Source organism: Passer montanus, unplaced genomic scaffold (genome assembly GCF_014805655.1).
Source record: "Passer montanus isolate IOZ18808 unplaced genomic scaffold, ASM1480565v1 scaffold43, whole genome shotgun sequence".
Taxonomy (NCBI): Eukaryota; Metazoa; Chordata; class Aves; order Passeriformes; family Passeridae; genus Passer; species Passer montanus.
The window spans coordinates 2,814,689-2,833,638 of NW_024369151.1; the positions used below are offsets into that span (position 1 = coordinate 2,814,689).

Sequence of the window (18,950 nt, forward strand, 5' to 3'; positions counted from 1 at the left end):
CAGCAGGGAGGGACACACAGAGCTATCCTTTACTCTCATGCTGGCAGAGCTGTCTGCTCTGCAGGAGGTTCCCCAGACATGGAGAGGAAATCAGGTGAAGTTATCCCTGGGCTAGTCCTTGCCCAGTGACCACCATGAGCTGCTACTCACCCGTGGAGCCCTTGACAGTGGTGGGTTTGCTCTTGTGCCGTCCCTTCTCTGCCAGCAGGCTGATGGTGTACTCCGTGCCTGGCTCCAGCCCCCGCAGCAGGAAGGAGGTGCTGTCCACTGGGATCTCCACCTCGCTCTTCTTCCCCGAGGGACCGGTGTACACCAGGCGGTAGTGGTCAAACTTGGCCACCGGCCTTCTCCAGCGGAGGGACAAGGTGGTCTCAGTGGGCTCGCTGACTTCCAAGTCCTTGGGGTTATCAAGATCTGCAGGGTGAAAAACAAGCAAAGTTGAGGTGTCTCTGAACTGCCCTGAGAGAGTTTTTCAGGCATCTGTAGAGGAATATTGTGGGATTAACATTCTCTGAACCTGAGAGGAGCAGTGAGAGAAGCAAAGTATGATCAAAACAATTCTTATCTCATTTGTTGTGCCTGTGTTGTGCCAAAGTGAAATACAATATGAAAATTGTTTACCCAGAGTGATGGGGTTTTGTTTCCTTGGCCTATCAGGGCCAAGTGTGTGTGTCAGAACTGTCAGCTGACAGTCATGAGATGAGTGCAGTTGAGTGCAGTTAAGTGTTTAGCAAATTCAGTTTAAATGTAATGTAATACAGTGTAATATAGTATAGAATAATATAGTATAATAAAGTAATTAATTAGCCTTCTGATATAATAGAGTCAAATGCATAATTTCTCCCTGCCACGGGGGTCACTTTAATTACTATAGAATATCTCCATTGGTAGTCTGGCAGCAGCTCAGCATCTGCCCACCTTTGGGACCCTTTGAAATGGGTAGAGAATGATGATGTTCTCCTTTACAGAAAAAAACAGAACAAATCTCTCCCGCTAACACTTGAGAGGCAGAAGTAAAGCCTTCAGATAATTCACCTGGGAAAAGGGGGCATTGTGTGAAAAATTCTGTATTGGGAGGTCAGTCAGGAGTACTGCAACCTCTCTTTGTCACATCAACATTTTGGCCACCACCATGCCTGCCAGAAACCCTCACAGATAGAGGATGGCCAGAGTGATCAGTGCAAGCATAATCATCATTAAGAAGCTCACCTGGAGATGAAACTCCCAGAACATTAAGAGGAACAGGAAAAAGAAGTCAGATTCAGAGGTCATGACCCCTCTGGGAATTTTTTTTTTCTTTTCCTTGAGGTGAAAAGTAGCAAAATGGAATCGAGAACTTTCTAAAATATCTCTTCCAGCATCTCTTAAAAATGAAAGAGTGGCTCTATCTGAATGGCTTCCTCCAGAGCTGTAATGGGATCAGGACACTCACCAGTGCCAGCATTGATGGTAGCAGGAGCACTTTCCCTGTCATTCCTCACTGCTGTCACTCCAATGCCATATTCAGTTCCAGGCCTCAAACCTATAAGATGAGAAGAAGAAATATGGGTTCCTGTCATATGAATATGCCTGCAGGTATTTATTGGAATAAGGAAGGCTGAATGGATGCAAAGTAAGAGATCTGCTTTCCTCTATGCAGAGAACTGAGGTTTCTGTTGACCCTCCAGGTGACAAGCTGCAGACTGGCACCAGTGAATCCCACCCCTGGCACATGAAAATGCCTCTTGAGGGATGTGAAGCCACTCCCACAATGCTGCTTAGAACTAGGGGAACCGATTCATTGGATTCAGGGATGCCTGTGGAAGTGAAATGGTTTCATATCTTCTGCTGGCTGGTAAATCCATTTCACATGGCTTTCAGTTCAGTTTGGTCTACTCAAATTATAGAATCATGGAATAGTAAGAGTTGGAAGGGACATTAAAGATCATCTCATAATTTCTAATTTGTAACCTCTTGTCCCAAAAAAAAAGTGCTTGAGATCACTGAAAACTTGTTTATACCTCTAATGTATAGTGACCTCAAGGACATTTTTTCTCCATGTCCGTGCCCTGGGGTGACAAAACCAATGTGACATTAGTGGCAATCTCTCCATTCTCCTACCTGTGAGTGTAGCTCTGGTTGTGGCCTGGCTGCCCTTGGGCACCGTGATCTCCACGTGGTCCCCACCAGAGATGGGGGCAAACTTGATTCGGTAATTATCGACATTGGCGTGGCTGTTCTTCCACTCCAGGGTGATGCTGCTGTCCGTCTGGGACACCCGCTTCAGGTTCCTTGGAGCATCCAGGTCTGGAATCAACCAAGCAATAAATAAATCGTTAGGAATATTTATCTTCTGACAGCAGTCTCTTGTGACAGTGTTTTTTAGAAGGTGAAATGATCCATAAAGCTCCTCTCACATTATCCTGTTATGTCTTAACTACAAAAAAACAGAGGTTTTCTAGCATGAAAATCAGTTCACCAGCTTCAGTTCAAGAAATTTAACTTCTATCTCCTGAGACAAAAATAACATTTTCACTTGTAATAATTAGCTTTTATTACAAAATGGGTTTGTGGAAAAACATACTTGGATGAGAATAGTTTTCCTTTACAAATAATTTAATTTCAAAAAAAGGTGAATATTATGGAGAAATTAAATGAACTTTCATTTTTCACACCTGCAGTAGCCTCAAATCCTGCTCCAAAATAACAACTGTATTTTAGGATTGAAAGGGATGTAATTAGCAGGTTTCTTAATGCATCAAGCCTTGATAACCTGCTCCTCAGCTTTCAAAAGGTAAAAAGAGAAAAGAACTGGTCATCTCTAGAATTTCTGTTCAGTAACGTCTTGCATTCATGGCTGGAAGGATCTCTAAGTCTCAAAAAAAGGTGAATATTATGGAGAAATTAAATGAACTTTCATTTTTCACACCTGCAGTAGCCTCAAATCCTGCTCCAAAATAACAACTGTATTTTAGGATTGAAAGGGATGTAATTAGCAGGTTTCTTAATGCATCAAGCCTTGATAACCTGCTAAAGGACCCACACTTTCCAAAAACATTCCCGGAATCACTGAGGAACACAGTAAATTTATAAAAGAATGGTAGGAAATATTTGCAGAACCGAAGAAGAAAAAAAAAACCAGTTCTCTGCTTCTAAACTAATTAGGCACCTTAATTGATGCTTGACCTTAATGCATCAAGCCTTGATAACCTGCTAAAGGACCCACACTTTCCAAAAACATTCCCGGAATCACTGAGGAACACAGTAAATTTATAAAAGAATGGTAGGAAATATTTGCAGAACCGAAGAAGAAAAAAAAAACCAGTTCTCTGCTTCTAAACTAATTAGGCAAAGACAAATAAGATGGAATAGGAACTATGGAAGATATTTAGCTCATCAGACAGACAAATGATGCAGAGGAATTTGCTTTTTGAAGAAGGGATTTAGGGTAAAAGACACAATAACCTAATTCCCATTTTTAAAATACATTTAGGTTCTTGTGGGAGGGTCTAAATATTTTGGTGACCCAACAAGACATAAAAGGCACAGGAAATTATTCTCTTCTTTCATGTACCTCTAAGATTGGGCTGATTTTGTGTTGATCAGTAACTGCCAACTCCAGCAACAAGACACAAACAGCACAGGAGGATGGGTGGTCCCTGTGGCACCTTCCCAGCCCCTCACCTGTGACAAAGACTTCCTTCACAGGGTCGCTCTCCATGTCCCCTCGACGAGAGACGAGCGTCACCTCATACTCCGTGTGTGGCCTCAGGTTGCCAATGGAGTATTGGTTCTCATCTTCAGAGAGGTCAATGGTTGTCCTGTCCCCTGGAATGTCCTTGGGGCCATAAGTGAGCTCTACACCTTCAACTTCAGCCAAGGGTTTGGACCACGTGATGAGAGCCGTGGTGTCAGTGACATCTTTGGCCTCCACCTGGCTGGGGGCATCAAGCTCTGTTACCAAGAACAAGAGAGGGGAAAAAGGGCTTTAAAAAGAAATCTTGCCATGAAAACCACCCATATTCTTATGCTTTTAATTGATGATTCTGGAAAAAGTTAAAATTAGTATCCTCATTTACGTTCTTCTTTGGTTCCTATAGTTTTAGACTCCAAGTGGAATCAATCCATCAGAAGCAAATCCATCAAAACTCCTTCAAACCAGGATATGCCAAAGGAAAGACAAGCAGGAACCTTAAGATCTTCCCCACCTTCACACACTCTTCATGCAAATATCACCAGGATGAAACAAATTCTAGCAAGAAATTCTCGTTCCTGCTGATGTACATCTTGAAAAGGGAATAAAAGTGCACACTGCCTGCTACCTTCTAGCTGGACATAAATTTCCTTTCTGCTTCAAACAGGTAATGTGGAGAAGAATTATTTTTTCCTCATGTATTCATTAGCACTATTTCCTTCCCCTGCTCCCATTAACTCACAGTGTAGAGCTTGACTTTCTCTGTTTACAAAACCTCAAACAGCAGATGTTTTGTTGGTGGCCAACTAAAACCAGACCAAACACAGGCTGTGCTTACTTGTGGTGATGACTTTGGACAGGCCTGGTCCTCTGGTGTTGTTCTTCACTATATGGATGGACACATTGTACTGCTGCCCAGGTGCCAAACCTGGCTGCATGTAGGATGTCTCTGGCCTTTTCAAGCTGCTGGTTATGTCACCATTATCATCTTTTTTCTGGAACACATGGGACAATTGGTGAGTAAAGACATAAAAATACAGGAATTTTCACTCTATACATGAAACTGCTTCCTCACCATATTATGGAAGACCAGCTCCCAGCCATCAAAAGAAAAGTTCAGAGGGTCCCACTCCACCTGGACAGATGTTTCCCGAACAGATTTGAATCTCAGACCTTCTGGAGCAGGCAGATCTGTGGCAGAAGAAAGATATTCTCACATGAGAGCAAATTCCCATAAATGGGGCACTGGGGTAGGACATCTTTCCACTTCTAGAAATATCTGCCAGGTGGGGATCTGTAGTTGAGGTGGTTAAGCTCTCCTAAGATCCAACTATTGTGGCTTTGGAGAGATGTTCCTGAGCTGGTTAAATGTCACCTTAGAATAAGAAGAATTTTACCCTCAAAATCTCTTTTTTGTGCCCTCTTGAAAGAAGCCTGTTGTTAACTTTGGAAGTCAGGAGAAGTAAATCCTGCCCCAGCTCACCAGAAATGAGCTCAGTGACAGAAGTCAAAGAGCACATTTTAATATTTGGATGTTTAGATATGACAGTGATGTGCACAAAACAAAAAGAAGATGAACAACAGAAGTACAGACAGGCAGATAAAAGGTAAGACGTAGTAAATCACAGCAAAGATGCATAACAAATATAACCTCTACTTTAGGCAAAATAGTTTGAATTCAAGTGATTTCATATTGCTCTTGTATATGCTGCTATATTTTTAATTTTTTTTTCAGGAAGAATTACCAGAATTTTTTTAAGTTAACATTACAGTAAAGAAATGTACATTATAATAAAGAAATGTGCATTTTAATAAAGAAGCCAAGGTTAATTCACAAAGACACCATATTGGGAGACATTGAGAGCAGAAGAGCTTGTGAACTGTGCTTCTAACACAGTCCCTGGCATTGGAAAAAAGTGCAAAATGGAAGTGCAGAAGGCTGTTTTCTCCAGGCCAACATTTGAATTGGAAGTAGAAAATACAAAAGAAATTATATCCCAGAACTGGAATGTAAATCAATACATCTAAACCGAAAATAAAAAATGCAGAATAAATACCCCTAAGAAAGGAATGCAAGCCAACACATATGAAGTGAAAACAGAAAATGGAAATTAAGCAACACCCCAAAAGAGAGATGCAAATGGAGTGGACAAAAGGATGAATACAGGGAATATTAAACTCACATGTGGCTACCCTGGCGCTGACTGGAATACTCTTCTTGTTTTTCAGGATTGCAAAGACACGGATAAAGTACTCCACCCCAGGCTCCAGCTCGTGGATGGTGGCAGCTGTGTGGTTCCCTGGCACCGTGAACTGCATGTCCAAGCCGCCACTGCTGGTGGGGACGTAGGTGATAAGGTACTCGTTAACGAGGTTCTCATGCTTCCACTCCAGATTGACAGTTTTATCTGTCACGTTGGTCACAGTCAGCTCAGTTGGAGGAGACACTGGGAATGGGAAAAAAAAAAAACCAACACAACAAAAAACCCCAAACCTAAGTTATAAGAAGTTCTCAAGGCTAAGGAAATAATGACTTGCCCAGTTTCACATTTTCCCAGGAGCGGTTCCTAAGGCTCATCTCACACGCAGGGAATGGGGAAGGTATGTCCCACAAATTAGCTGCTGAGGAAAGGAATGCTCAGCTGATGGAGACTACAGACATTTCCAGAAGCCAATTTCTGCTCTCACACTTGCACACAACCTCTGGCTGACTGTGTTCCAGCTGCTCCTCTCATGGCTGCAGCACAAGACTGCTATAGCTGGGTCCCGAGGGATTCAGATGTTTAATTCAGCTGCCAGCAGCATGTGATTGTAGAGCTAGAAGTCCTGGGATGTGCACAGATTTTCCAAAGTAAAATAAAATATTATTATTTGAGTAAATACTTGCAATAGATCTGACTGTGCAAGATCACAAAGTGGGGCTTAGGCACCTTCCAGAAGGAGGAGATGAAGGATGGGAATTTCTTTTAAAGGGTATTCATTGTCTTTTATAGTGTTCCCAATCCCAAAGTACTCTTTCATTACCAAAATTTAGTTTCACAATTTCTCCCCCAGGATCTACTAAAGAAAATGACCTCATTTACGGTGTATTGCCTGTCATTATGAGGCTGCCAAAATTTTCTATCAATTTCCATAGAGTCACTGGTCCTGGGAAACCAAGCATGTGACTTTATAGCTAAGTTTCCACTTCAGGTGATCCCATGATTTTCCTCTGAGCTTCTGTGAGATCTAATATACACAACATCCATATATATACATATACATATATGCATATATATATATACATATACATATATAAGTACACACACACTTGTGGAGAAGACTATGGACCATTTCCCTTTTCTCCTTAGCTAGAACAGCTTCCTTCAGCTTTTTTTCCTAGCATCAAGAGGTACTATGAGAAACTGAAGTGTCATGGTGACAAATCCCAGCCAGTACTGGCTACAGCATCGTGACATTATGGTGGGAGCTGACATGGAGGTGACAAAGGCACTTCAACACCATCAGCAGCCTGTTGTATTGATGACCACCAAAAGCCACCAGAAACTACTACACTACTTGGCCCTAATATTTCAGGATGCCAAGAGCTACTGGTGTTGTTGCATCCCTGATCCTGCTGTTTGGACTATGTTGGAAAAGCAGCAACAAGGCCCAGCGCTATGGAAAACTTCCACAAAGTGTTCAGGCTATTGGCCGGCCCAAGGGGAAGCAGTTCAGAGGGACACTGCACCTACCATCAGAGCAGTCATCCCCGATGTAGCCATCCTCGCAGACACAGCGCCCGTCCACGCAGCGTCCCGCGTTGTTGCAGTCATTGGGGCAGGAGCGTTCCCGGCAGTCCTCACCCACGAAGCCCTCATGGCACACGCAGCGCCCATCAATGCAGCGCCCACGCCCGTGGCAGTTGTTGGGGCAGGCCAGCTCGCCGCAGTCGTCCCCTGTGAAGCCGTTGTCACACTCGCAGCGGCCCTCCACACAGCGCCCGCGGTTGTGGCAGTCATTGGGGCAGCGCAGCTCGGCACAGTCCTCGCCCGTGTACCCCTCATCGCACACACACTGCCCATTGACGCACAGCCCGCGGTTGTGGCAGTCATTGGGGCACCGCAGCTGGCCGCAGTCATCCCCGGTGAAGCCCTCATGGCACACGCACTGCCCGTTCTCACAGCGCCCGCGGTTGTGGCAGTCACTGGGGCAGCGCAGCTCCCCGCAGTCCTCCCCGATGAACCCCTCGTGGCACACACACTGCCCGTTCTCGCAGCGCCCACGGTTGTGGCAGTCGTTGGGACACCTCAGCTCCCCACAGTCCTCGCCCAGGTACCCCTCGTGGCACACGCAGCGCCCGCCCACGCAGCGCCCGCGGTTGTGGCAGTCGTTGGGGCACCTCCTCTCGCTGCAGTCGTCGCCCACAAAGCCCTCGTAGCACACGCACAGCCCGTTCTCGCAGCGCCCATTGCCGTGGCAGTCGTTGGGGCAGGTGAGCTCCCCGCAGTCCTCGCCGGTGAAGCCCTCCTCGCAGAAGCAGGTGCCGTTCACGCAGCGCCCGCGGTCGAAGCAGTCGTTGGGGCAGATGAGCTCGCTGCAGTCCTCGCCGGTGTAGCCCTCGTCACACACGCACTCACTGTCCACGCAGCGCCCGCGGCCGTGGCAGTTGTGGGGGCACAGGGGCACGCTGCAGTCGTCACCCACAAAGCCCTCGTGGCACACGCATTGCCCGCCCACGCAGCGCCCGTGGGCGCCGCAGCCCTGGGCGCAGAGCTCCTGGCTGCAGTCTGGGCCCGTGTAGCCCTCGAAGCACACGCACAGCCCATCCACACACTTGCCCTGGTCGTTGCAGTCGGAGGGACACGAGGCCTGGCTGCAGTTGGGGCCCTTCCAGCCTGGCTCACAGATGCAGCCACAGATCTCGATGCTGTAGTTGCCGTGCCCGCTGCAATAGGGCGTGGTGTCCAGGCGACCTGTACCAACGATCCCAAAAGCCATTACTCCCAATGGCACTAGGATGCCTTAGGCCAGAGTGGCACATATGACCCAAAAGGGCTCTGATTTTCCTAGTCCCCTACAGGACATCAATTTTTAAAGTTTTTAAATGAGAATCTCTCTTTCTTTCTCCAGCTAGATTTACCTTACCAGGAAAGCTTTAATTCACGCTAATGCCAGGGCAGATCCCCTGCCAGCAACTTTGTAATTGAGCATGCTGAATTCTTCCTCCCTTCTCAAAATCCTCTTCCACTGACTGAGCAGCTTTCCTGACTGCTTCATTAGGGCATGCACTATGGAACATCATTCATCCATTCACCCCAGAACACAAAAAGTCAGGGAGCACATTGTGTCATGAGCTGTATCAGCAACTAGGAGGCTGCTCTGAGCTCAGAGGGACACATTGCACTTAATAAGACTTGTATTTCTTCTTTTACATGACTAACCCCTTCCCTCAACTTAAAAATCAACCAGACAGACACATTTTTCCCTCTTCTATAACTATTTGTGCTTGTCTATTGCTTTATGTCCTGCTGTATTTTTATTGGTCTCTACTAAAGAAAACTTGGAAGGAAAAATAGTTACATTGGCAGCTTCCTCAAGGGGACAAAAAGTGGAGCCAAGAGCTTGGACTGTGAGTTTTAATCTCAACTCCGACACAGATTTACCATGTCCAAGTGCTGTCCATGCTCAATGCCACAGCTACAAAGGGTCCCAGACCAGCTCCTGACCCACAGATCCATAAAGCTGTGTAACTGTGAATGAATGTACCTTGCACACTGGCCAAACACATTCCCAGGTTTGATTACTCATTTCAAATTTAAGAGGTTGACTTGTGCTCCTTCTTGAAAGAGATTGGAGTATCACTCTAAACAACATCAACAGCCAGCACAAGAATTTCCCCCAAGAGCAGCTCCCCAGCCTGCCTTACCTTCTACTGCCTGGGAATTAGGACAGCATCCAGCCCCGCTGGCACACTGCTCCCGCAGGGAGGAGACCAGCCCCTCCAGCTCCTCTAGTCTGCTCAGCAGATCCTTAATGTCTGGGGCAGCTGCACAGCCACAAGCCCGGCGGGGAATGTTAATCCTGTGTGTAAAGACAATCTGGTTCCCCTCATTCACCGTGTGCTCCTCGTAGTTCTTGACGGGCTCAATTTCTGCCTTCAGGTCGGAGTCTCCACTCGCTGTGTCCAGGTCTACGGAGCAGAGGGAACCAACGGGCAGCTTAATGTTGTAGACGTGGTTGAAAACCACAGGATGATTATCCTCTGGCAAGGTCACGTTCAGCCCAGCCTCCCTTTTCTGCCGGATAGTTCTTTTGATGAGTCCCCCAGTGACGTGCTGGGACAGTAAAACAAGGATGGCACAGGCCAAGACCCGGCTGGGGAGTCCCATTGTGGTGCCCGGTTCCCTTTTGAAGCTGAGAGAATCTTAGGTCTTCTTGGCCTTTGTAATCTGTGGCAGAAATTGGTTTGAGCCAGCACAAACCAAGCTGGAGATCCTTTTTTTTTTCCCGGTGTGTTTGTTCCCTGAAAGAAGAAGGAACATTGTAAAGGATTAACAGCAGCTACACCAGCCAGAAAATGTGTGACACTGCTCGTGTGCTGCATCCTCAGAGAACAGGACCATCACACTTCACCCAAGTGAAGTGTGCTCTGCTGAACTTTCTGTGATGTATCATTAACAGCCCTTTTCCAGGATCTCAGTGTGATTCTGAAGGAAATGACACCAGAAATGAAGAAAGCTGCTGTTGTTTCCAGGTTAGAGCAAATACAGTGGGTTGTAGAAAGTTTAACTGCCTCAAGCAGAAGACGGGGGCAAAGATGCCTGCTGAATCTCAGCTCAACTGAAAACTGAGGTAGATAAAATAAATATGTGCTCTGTTATGATTTAACCAACATTAAACTGTGTATTTCCTTCATCCCTCCACTGCTTGAAGGCTGCTCAAGGTTGGACCATGCAAGAAACTTGAGACATTGTCAAAAGATGCATCCATATCACCAAGCTCATTCTATCCCTTTACTATATGTTTTAAATTACTCCAAGATTGCTGTGGAACTGAACTCCAGGGCTTGTAGCTCCATAGTAAGTTCCACTATACGATGATTTATCAAGAGCATGAAGATAAATGGAACTCTCTGCAGGTGGAAGTTTCTGGTGTCAGCACTTGTATCACAGGGATATTTTAGTATAAACGTAGTGAGACTCAAGAGAAGCAGAGACTTCAACAACAGAGACAGCAATAAAACTACATGTGTAAAAATGCCTTTTTAGCAGCCAATATCCCTTTCCATTAGGCAGCATTTCCCACTGTCTGATCTTTCCTGAGCTGCAGCACAATAACTCGTATACAGTTACAAGCACCTGGCTGGGCTCTACAGCTCCTCCTGAAACTCATTCCTTTTAATTAGCTCCACTGTTTCCTCTTCCTCCTCAGTCTGTGACTGTTCCTTTTCAATGGAATGAGCCAGGGGAGTGGAAAGACATCCATTGCCTTCCATGCAGGATCAGCCCCTCAGCACGTAGAGTGAGGAGCCAGAGCAGTAATGGACTGCCTGAACAAGCACACCTAATAAATGTCATCTCAGCATTTGTTTTCCTTCCCACTCCCAGAAGAGCTTGGTTTAATGGTTAGATCAGTGACTGTGCTTTCAGTGGTTGCAAGCTATGAAATGCCAGTAATGGAGGAAACAGCAATTTATTCTCTGAACATCATAGTTTTGATGCTAATTTATTTGTCAGATGAGAGACCAGCCTCTTCCACCCTTCTGATTCCCCCAAAGTGGTGGGATTGTTTTTCCCATGCTATCCCAGCTGCTTTTGTGAGGGAATGACAATAACACATCAGACACTTCACTGAAGTTTAGTGGGTTTTGTAGGGAATGTTGAGCTCACAGAGGGCAAAATTCACCCCTTTATACTGGGGAATAATTCAGAAGTAAACAAGCAGCAAGGAAGATTTTTTTCCTTGTTACAGAAAACCATTCAGCTTTAAGGCATTTCTAACACTTACCCCATTTGCTCAAATATTTCTGCAAGCTCTGCCTGCATCAGAAGAGATCACAAGGTTATTAATAAAGAATAACAGAGATAGACATGGTCCAGGTCTCATTTCTGACTCAATGCCTAAACTGGGTTGCCAGTTCATGAAATGTGTTCACGTTGGTATTTGAAGTGGGATTTTAGTGTTGAGCACTCCACTTGGGCTTTGCAAAGTGCTTGCCATGTAATTCCATGTGCTGCTATGCACTTTTTGCCCTACAACAAGGTCATACAGCTACAACTGGTGCCTGGCCTTCAAGTAGTCATTGAAGGGGCAGGCTGCTTGACAGATGGATCACCAATGGAAAATGGAACAAACTGGAGGCAGCTCTGCATCTCATTCTCACTGAATTTTAGTGAAAGTTGAGCATCCATTTCCTTATGGTTTCTGTAAATCCCAACCCACAGGAATATGGGCTATGCCCAAACCAAGGAAATTGTACTTTTTTCTGCTGACCGGTGTGAGCTGACAAATCACTTAAAAATGGTAGAAACTTTAATGATTTCTTTAATATGCTTAAAAAATGACAAACCTGCTGTGGCAAGAGCCACTGTCACTGTCATCTTCACTACTGGTGAAAGCCACATGAACCCCAGGACTCTGAGTGGACACTTGCTGCATTAGAGGCAGCCAAACCTCTCAGCTCATAGATGAAACTGGAAGAATTAACATGTCTGAGCTGACACCTTTTGAAGTTTCTGAAGAAACATCGTGGTGGTCTAGGAGCAGCATTCCTTGCCAGCTCTGTGACCCCTGTGCTTTGACACCTCGTGTGATGTCTGAGCTAATGCATCCCCATCAGGTGTTTCCCATCCCATCTGCCACGGGCCCAGCATGGTTAGCTGAGCTCCACTCCTGCATCTGACATCTACAAAACAAGACACCTTCCTCCAGTTCTTTATACGTCAGCCATGGTCTTGGCAGGGAGAACAAAGAGGACATCCTTCTCTCCAACCCCAGCTCCTCAGACACATCCAAACAACAGCTCTGACCACAATCGACCACCCGGGAGCAGGAGAGAAATGAAGCCACAGCGACTGCCAGGCTCTGTTGTCCCTTCATTTTCCCTCCTCCTCCCTTCAGAGCAGTTTGTGTAGATTGTATTTTAAACCTGCCTCTTGGCGTAATCCTCTTGATATTTTCTTTGCAGACATCAGCTGCTGGATTATTTAGGGGCACCTAAAAGTCTTGCAGCAAAGTTTGGCAAAAAATGACCCTTCCCAGCATGAGTTTGGCCTTGTGGTCTGTAAGAGGAGCTAGGTGATGTCTGACATCTCTCAGGTACTTTGAGAGGTTTGTATGACCCAGAGTATGTCTAGTTTTGCAAATATTTTCTCTAACAGGGAACACCTATCATCTTAATGAGCTGAGCCCTCAGGTCTTTCTGCCACCCTGATTACAGAAATCCTGAACATGATGATGTGGATGATCTGCAAAATGTTCTGCTTGTCATGCAGGATAATAAATCTAGAGCTTGTGTTGTTCCCATCTGGACACTGGTACCTTCCCATCTTCCCTGGGCAAGAGTTATCTCCTGCTCTCCTGCTCCCCAAGGCACAACCTCAATATAAATAAGAAAAAAATATATTGTGGCCTTTCACACATCTAAAATATCTGATTAAAAAATAGAGATTATGAATTGAGAAGCAAATTGTTAGCATCTCTGCAGCACCAGATGGAGGAAAAGGAGATTCAGGCAAGAATTTTCTTACATTAACTTTAAAAGTTAGGTTTTAACCAAAGAGCAGAAAAGGGCTGTTTCTAGAAAACACTCCTTAAAAACTTGATCACTGCCTGGTGATACATTTAATATGTGGTGGAGGTAAGGTGGACTGTCAGTAGCACAAAGGCAAGGAATAATTTTCATTTGCACTGCAGTCCTTTCATCTGAAGATCTGAAAGCACGTCACAGTCTGGCTGTAAAAATGTTATTAAAAAGGGTTATTTCTTTGTTTAGACATCCCCCCTTCCCCTCACCCCCTCCCGGCATCATAACTTTTTCAGGACCTTTCCATTTAATTAGAAATTTGTTTCTTAATAGGAAATTTTCAATCAATATTGAAAAAACCCCCCAGGAATCCTGACTCCTGGGGAATACTAAGCAAAGGTAATGCATGAATATTTCCCTTCCCCAAAGCCATATTTGCTGGAAAGCAGCAGGTGTGAGAAACTAAATTAATGTCTGCATACTTTAAAGTCCTGGTGTAGCACTCCAGTCTCTCCTGAATGTTCAGGAGTGGCAGAATTGTGAGATGATTTGTGGGTATGCGGAATGATAAATATGCAGATGAGAGCCCTGTGCAATTTTAATCAAAACAGATTGCAGCAAGGAAGGAATGGAGGTGTTAAAAAGTATCTCAGCTGTCCTTCCTAACGAAGGCAGAAGGCTGATTAGATTTGCTCAGACACCCTCTACATGTCATGACTTGGAAATTAGACATGAAAATGGCAGAGAAAAAAGAGGTGTGGGGGGGGGGAGTAGGAAACAATTCCTGTCTAAGCAGATATTTCCTACATTTCAGCAGGAGGGGATCAAATATTGTCAGCACCATACTGGATTCAAGAATATCTTGTTAAAATCTGGGTAAAATAGCAGCAGGCTGGATTGTGACAGGGAGGAAGACTCAGTTGGAGAAGAGCCAAACCCCTCTCCGGGGAACACAACAAGGAGCATTTTGAGGTTTGTAAATTGCTAACCCCAAAACAGCTCTCTGTGATCTGTGAACTGCAGGAAGTTCATGCTTCCAGGGCTTCCACTAAGGCGTGGTCCGTGTGCTCCCTGCAGCCTGGAGTGCCCAGCAGGACATGTGTGGAGGCACTGACACCACGTTATCACTGCCCCCCTCCTCAGCTACTGCCACAAAGACAAAAAAAGAATTATCTCCTGGGGATATTGATCTGACCTGGACCATTCCTGTCTGCAGACATGGGGAACTGGGGCATTTTCTGCAAGGAATGCAGGCAGTGCTGTTCCACAGGACTCCTAAATTGAGACCAGAGGGCATTTTCACAAGGCAAGGCCTCAGAAGATGCAACCCCTCACAGCCGGAGTGCTGGGCTGGTTTTACCAAGACCCAGTGACTCCTGGGGCTCTGGGAATCTACTCCAGAAAAAGTGGATTAAATCTAAAGTCAATTGAAATGTTCTTAAAGCAAGGGACTGGGGGGCGGGCCTGGAAGTTTTGACGTGTCAGGCCAAAACATGAATAGCTCTGACTTCATCATCTTCCACTGCTGTTTCCACACATTCATAACGGCAGAAAATAATTTTCTTTCCATTCCCAATTCCAACAGGGTGAAGGAATCAGCAGGGATACTCAGTGCAGGTCAAACTACATTAAATCACAGTAGAGAGCAGAAATTCATAACAGTCCTAAGCCATCAGGCCTGAATCTTTTCAGCAGAAATGATCAAAGCCAAATTGTTGCCTTCACCACACCCCCCCCCATCTTCTTTATTTACATTTTATGCATTCTAAGGAGAGGAATTTTAAGGCAGCCGAATTTAGAGTAATTCAGAAAATCCACTGTGCTCCCCAAGGCTCCCAGAGAATGTGTGTGCAGAGAAGTGTGGCAATTGTTTCAACCCCAATTAGACCCCACAGATATGAACAGGCCCTGAGGGTGTGCAGCTCCAGAGGGAAATTTTCATAATTCAGGGATTTTCTTTAAAGTCTTAATTAAATCGGCTGCACAAAGAGTTGAAAAGAGGGTCATAACTTTCAAAGAGGACAGGAGGAAGCTGATTGCCTTTTTCTCAAATGGTTCTAACAGATAAAGTGCAGAGTGATAAGCAGGAATCCATCCAGGTTCCAGGCTGAGGACTTACCTTGAATTTATGTTCAGGCAACTTCACTTCTACCTTCACGGCCAGGTCACAAAGAATAAAAACCCTTCAAATGTTCTACAGTTTTCTAGATGAGAAATCCCACATCTGGGAAGCCCACACAAAATTATAGATCCAGGCTCGGTGACATCCCTTTAATAAATAGCAAAATGTGAAAGCCCTGAATAAAAAGCCTTTGCAACCCCACCTATGCCATATTTTCAGACTAAAGCTCTTCCTGGAAATGACAAAGGGAGATAAGCATTAACCAAAATGATCTGGCTGGTTGTGGGAGTGCAATGAGAGTGAAAAAGAGGGAAAAAGCAAGAAAGGATTCTCTGGGAAAACTCCATGGAGAAAGGGGCAGAGAGGAAACAACTGGAAGGAAATTTTAAAAGTTGTTTAACTAGAGGAGTTGAAATGTAGGGATACAAATGACACAAATGCATTTTTTTCTATCATGGAAGGGACTCAGTGATGTTCACAGCCCCACAAGAGGAGCCTCATGGCATCCACATGTGCTGGAGGAAGGCAAAGAGCCTCTTCTCTGAAAGCTTTTTGAAATAGAATGGGTAAGCAAAGCACACTCCTCCACTTTAAATACAGAAAACTGGGACATGGAGAGGCTGACACTGAGGCTCCCAAGCTCCCCAGGAGCCTCTGCCTTTTTACTGAGGTATTTTACCCACTGCAAGCCAGAGGAAGCTGATGCAGCTTTGCTGAGTCCCACCACAGTGGTTCAAACACCTCCCAGAAGGCATTTATGACTCTGAAAGCACATAAAAGCACATTTTCCTCTGGATGTGCCTGCCTTTGTGACTTGAATCCTTCTCATTCCAGAAGAAGCCAGCAGTTTGTGTTTGATGTGGGTGAGCAGCCACAGCTCAGGGCTCTGGATGCCCCCTGGAGCCACCTGTGTCCCATCTGCTGCTGGCACTGCACATTTCAGAGCAGTGGAACTCTGTGGGACTGAGGAAAGACACGACCCAGAACACTCTGAGTGCAGAGATGGGAACTGCTCTGCACAGCTAATTCAGGATTGACTCCTGAGCTGTCACAAATGACAGTTTCCAAGCCCAGAGTGCATCCATCATCCATTCCAAGGGCTTTGCCCATGCCACTGGAATTAGTCATAAGAACAATAGGAATTTTACATTATATTAAATCCTATGAGAGGTCCTGTGATCACATTTATGCTTCAGACTCTTTCAAAGAACTGCAATTAAAACAATTCATGGGTACTTTTTGCCCTGTGCAGACCCTGAGATCCTGCATTAAATATCACTCATCTAAGCCTGAGCTCTTCCCTCCAGCTCAGTTTTCACCTTTGGCTCTTGGATGATGTTCCTGTCTTGGGGAAGCTGTAGGGTCTCTGGTTCACAGATCCTACTGCACAACATCATGGAATAAATCAACGTGGATGCATTTTAGCTTCCACCCATTCTACCTTGGCTGGAAAGCAGCACTGCCAGGGTTTTGCCAGGGCTGTTTTGGAAGGAATTTTAATTAATTGCTTTGTGTACAATTTAGAATTTAGCAAAGGCTCATATTTCAAAGCCATCAGCATGACAGTGCCACAAAGGGGAAGGAGAAATAATCCACTGAAGCCAACATCCATAAAATGTGAAAGAGCTCTGGTAAATTCTGAATGATAAGCATAAAAGGAGACCCATGAGAGACTAAACCTTCTGTTGTACTGTGACTATTTTGAGGTAAATTAGCATGATTATTCCATTATAAACTACTTTTGTTTCAGAAGTTTTGTCCTCTGAGCCATGGAAAATCTCTCCAGGTCTATCCTTGTTCAGGATCTCAGAGAGAGAACAGAATTTTCCAAACTAAACAATGAATTTGGCTCTTTTACAAAGCAGAGTAAAAATGCAGGGATTGGAGGCGGTCTTATTCCAGTATCACTGACATCTTTGATCAATGAAATATTGAATATATTGAGCAAATCTCATGAATTAAATGAAAAGCAGAGATACAGCTGGGAGAAAATGACTGCTGAAAACATGTAATAATTAAAGAGAAGTGAAAAACAGATTATGTGATGCAATAACAGGATATGGAACCCAGCAACCAAGAGGTGCCTTCCAGTTTCTGGGTCCTACAGGCTCTGCTGATTTATGTTTCTTAGGAATTACCTGGCTGATGATGAGAAAAGCAAAGGAATACTGCCTGAACATTCCATTGCTATTGCTATTCCATCAGGAGCAAAGCAGCAAGAGCTCAGGGGAGAGCCAGGAATGTGGGAATGGCACTGATCTGGGACTTGGGAGAGCTAAGATCATCCCTCAGCTCTGCCATTTCAGCCCAGTCAGTTCTCACCCTGATTTCCAATAAGTCTAAACAAAGTACAAATAACTAAGCTTCCTAATTCTATGTTTGCAACTGCTCTAGAAACATTCCTCAGTTACCCCAACAAAAAGGATTCCTCTGCCCTCGATTTCTCTGCATAAACTCTATTATGCTCTTCATGCTAGAATGTCTTAATTCTTTCAATATATCACCTGGATTAGAGGTAGCCCCAAGGGTGTTAAATAAGAGGAGCCAAGTATCTACAGCTCTTAATAAGGTTTAATCACAGCCACCCTCTAAACAGGTCACAGGTGGGGACAAGATTGATGGTGAAAAGGACAAAGGAGAACTTTGGAAATGGTACAACTTGGCAGGAGCAGAGCTGCTCTGACACCATCACTGTGGTGTTTAGGGCAGTACTTACTCTTCAGGCTAATTTATTTGTAGAATAAACTCAAACCTTGAGGCTTTGCAACATCTCTCTCCAACAGGTATCCCAAGCATGATGAAGAATTCACATTTACAGGAGCAGAGCCAAGGAAATGGCATCTGCTGAACCCTGTGATATCCAGCTTGCCTTGGCTCATGTCAGAGCCTTGCAGCTATTCAAGCTGTTTAAATGGGAAGCATCCAATGTGGCATTATGTAATAATTATATATAGGCAGCCAGCCTCAGGAAGAGACCACACTAAAACCAGGAACCCAAAGCTCTTGACTCATTTTTGGTACCACTACATTTAATAAAATTATCTGTGTTAAAAATGAGTGAAGGTAATTGCTGAGTGACTTAGAAACATGGTGCAGAATTAATCAGACCACACTCATAATGTGGCGTTTAATCTTTCATGTAATTTGCTGCTAAATGTGCATAATTAGAAACAAATAAATGATACATCTCAGTGTGAGCCACAGATGTGCTGCCTTCCAGCATGGTTATGAGCTCCTAACTAGGGATAATGACCCAACCAGGTCTCCAGCTGGGGACTTGAAAGTGATGCCTCAGGTTTAACTTTATTTTTTTCAGTTTCTGTACTGCTATAATGTCTGGGTCTGGGCTTCATATGAGGGGATGGTGAGCTCTCTGCACAGAGCAGGGAGACAAAACAATTCCTGCTCTAGCTGGGGACCAAGGACAA

At 44.8% G+C, this 18,950-nt stretch overlaps 1 protein-coding gene across 3 annotated transcripts in view; it reads right to left on the bottom strand.

The window, feature by feature from the left end:
• Positions 1-18,950, bottom strand: part of TNC (tenascin C) — a 74,092-nt gene that overhangs the window by 38,803 nt on the left and 16,339 nt on the right. For all 3 annotated transcript variants that reach the window (XM_039720212.1, XM_039720211.1, XM_039720210.1), the window contains exons 2-10: positions 9,582-10,178; positions 7,408-8,628; positions 5,857-6,120; positions 4,749-4,864; positions 4,512-4,668; positions 3,664-3,933; positions 2,101-2,286; positions 1,433-1,522; positions 151-414 (exon numbers count right to left, since the gene is read on the bottom strand). In XM_039720212.1, coding sequence (XP_039576146.1) covers positions 151-414; positions 1,433-1,522; positions 2,101-2,286; positions 3,664-3,933; positions 4,512-4,668; positions 4,749-4,864; positions 5,857-6,120; positions 7,408-8,628; positions 9,582-10,044 — 3,031 coding nt within the window. In that variant the 5' untranslated portion in view covers positions 10,045-10,178. The remainder of the gene's footprint in view (positions 1-150; positions 415-1,432; positions 1,523-2,100; positions 2,287-3,663; positions 3,934-4,511; positions 4,669-4,748; positions 4,865-5,856; positions 6,121-7,407; positions 8,629-9,581; positions 10,179-18,950) is intronic.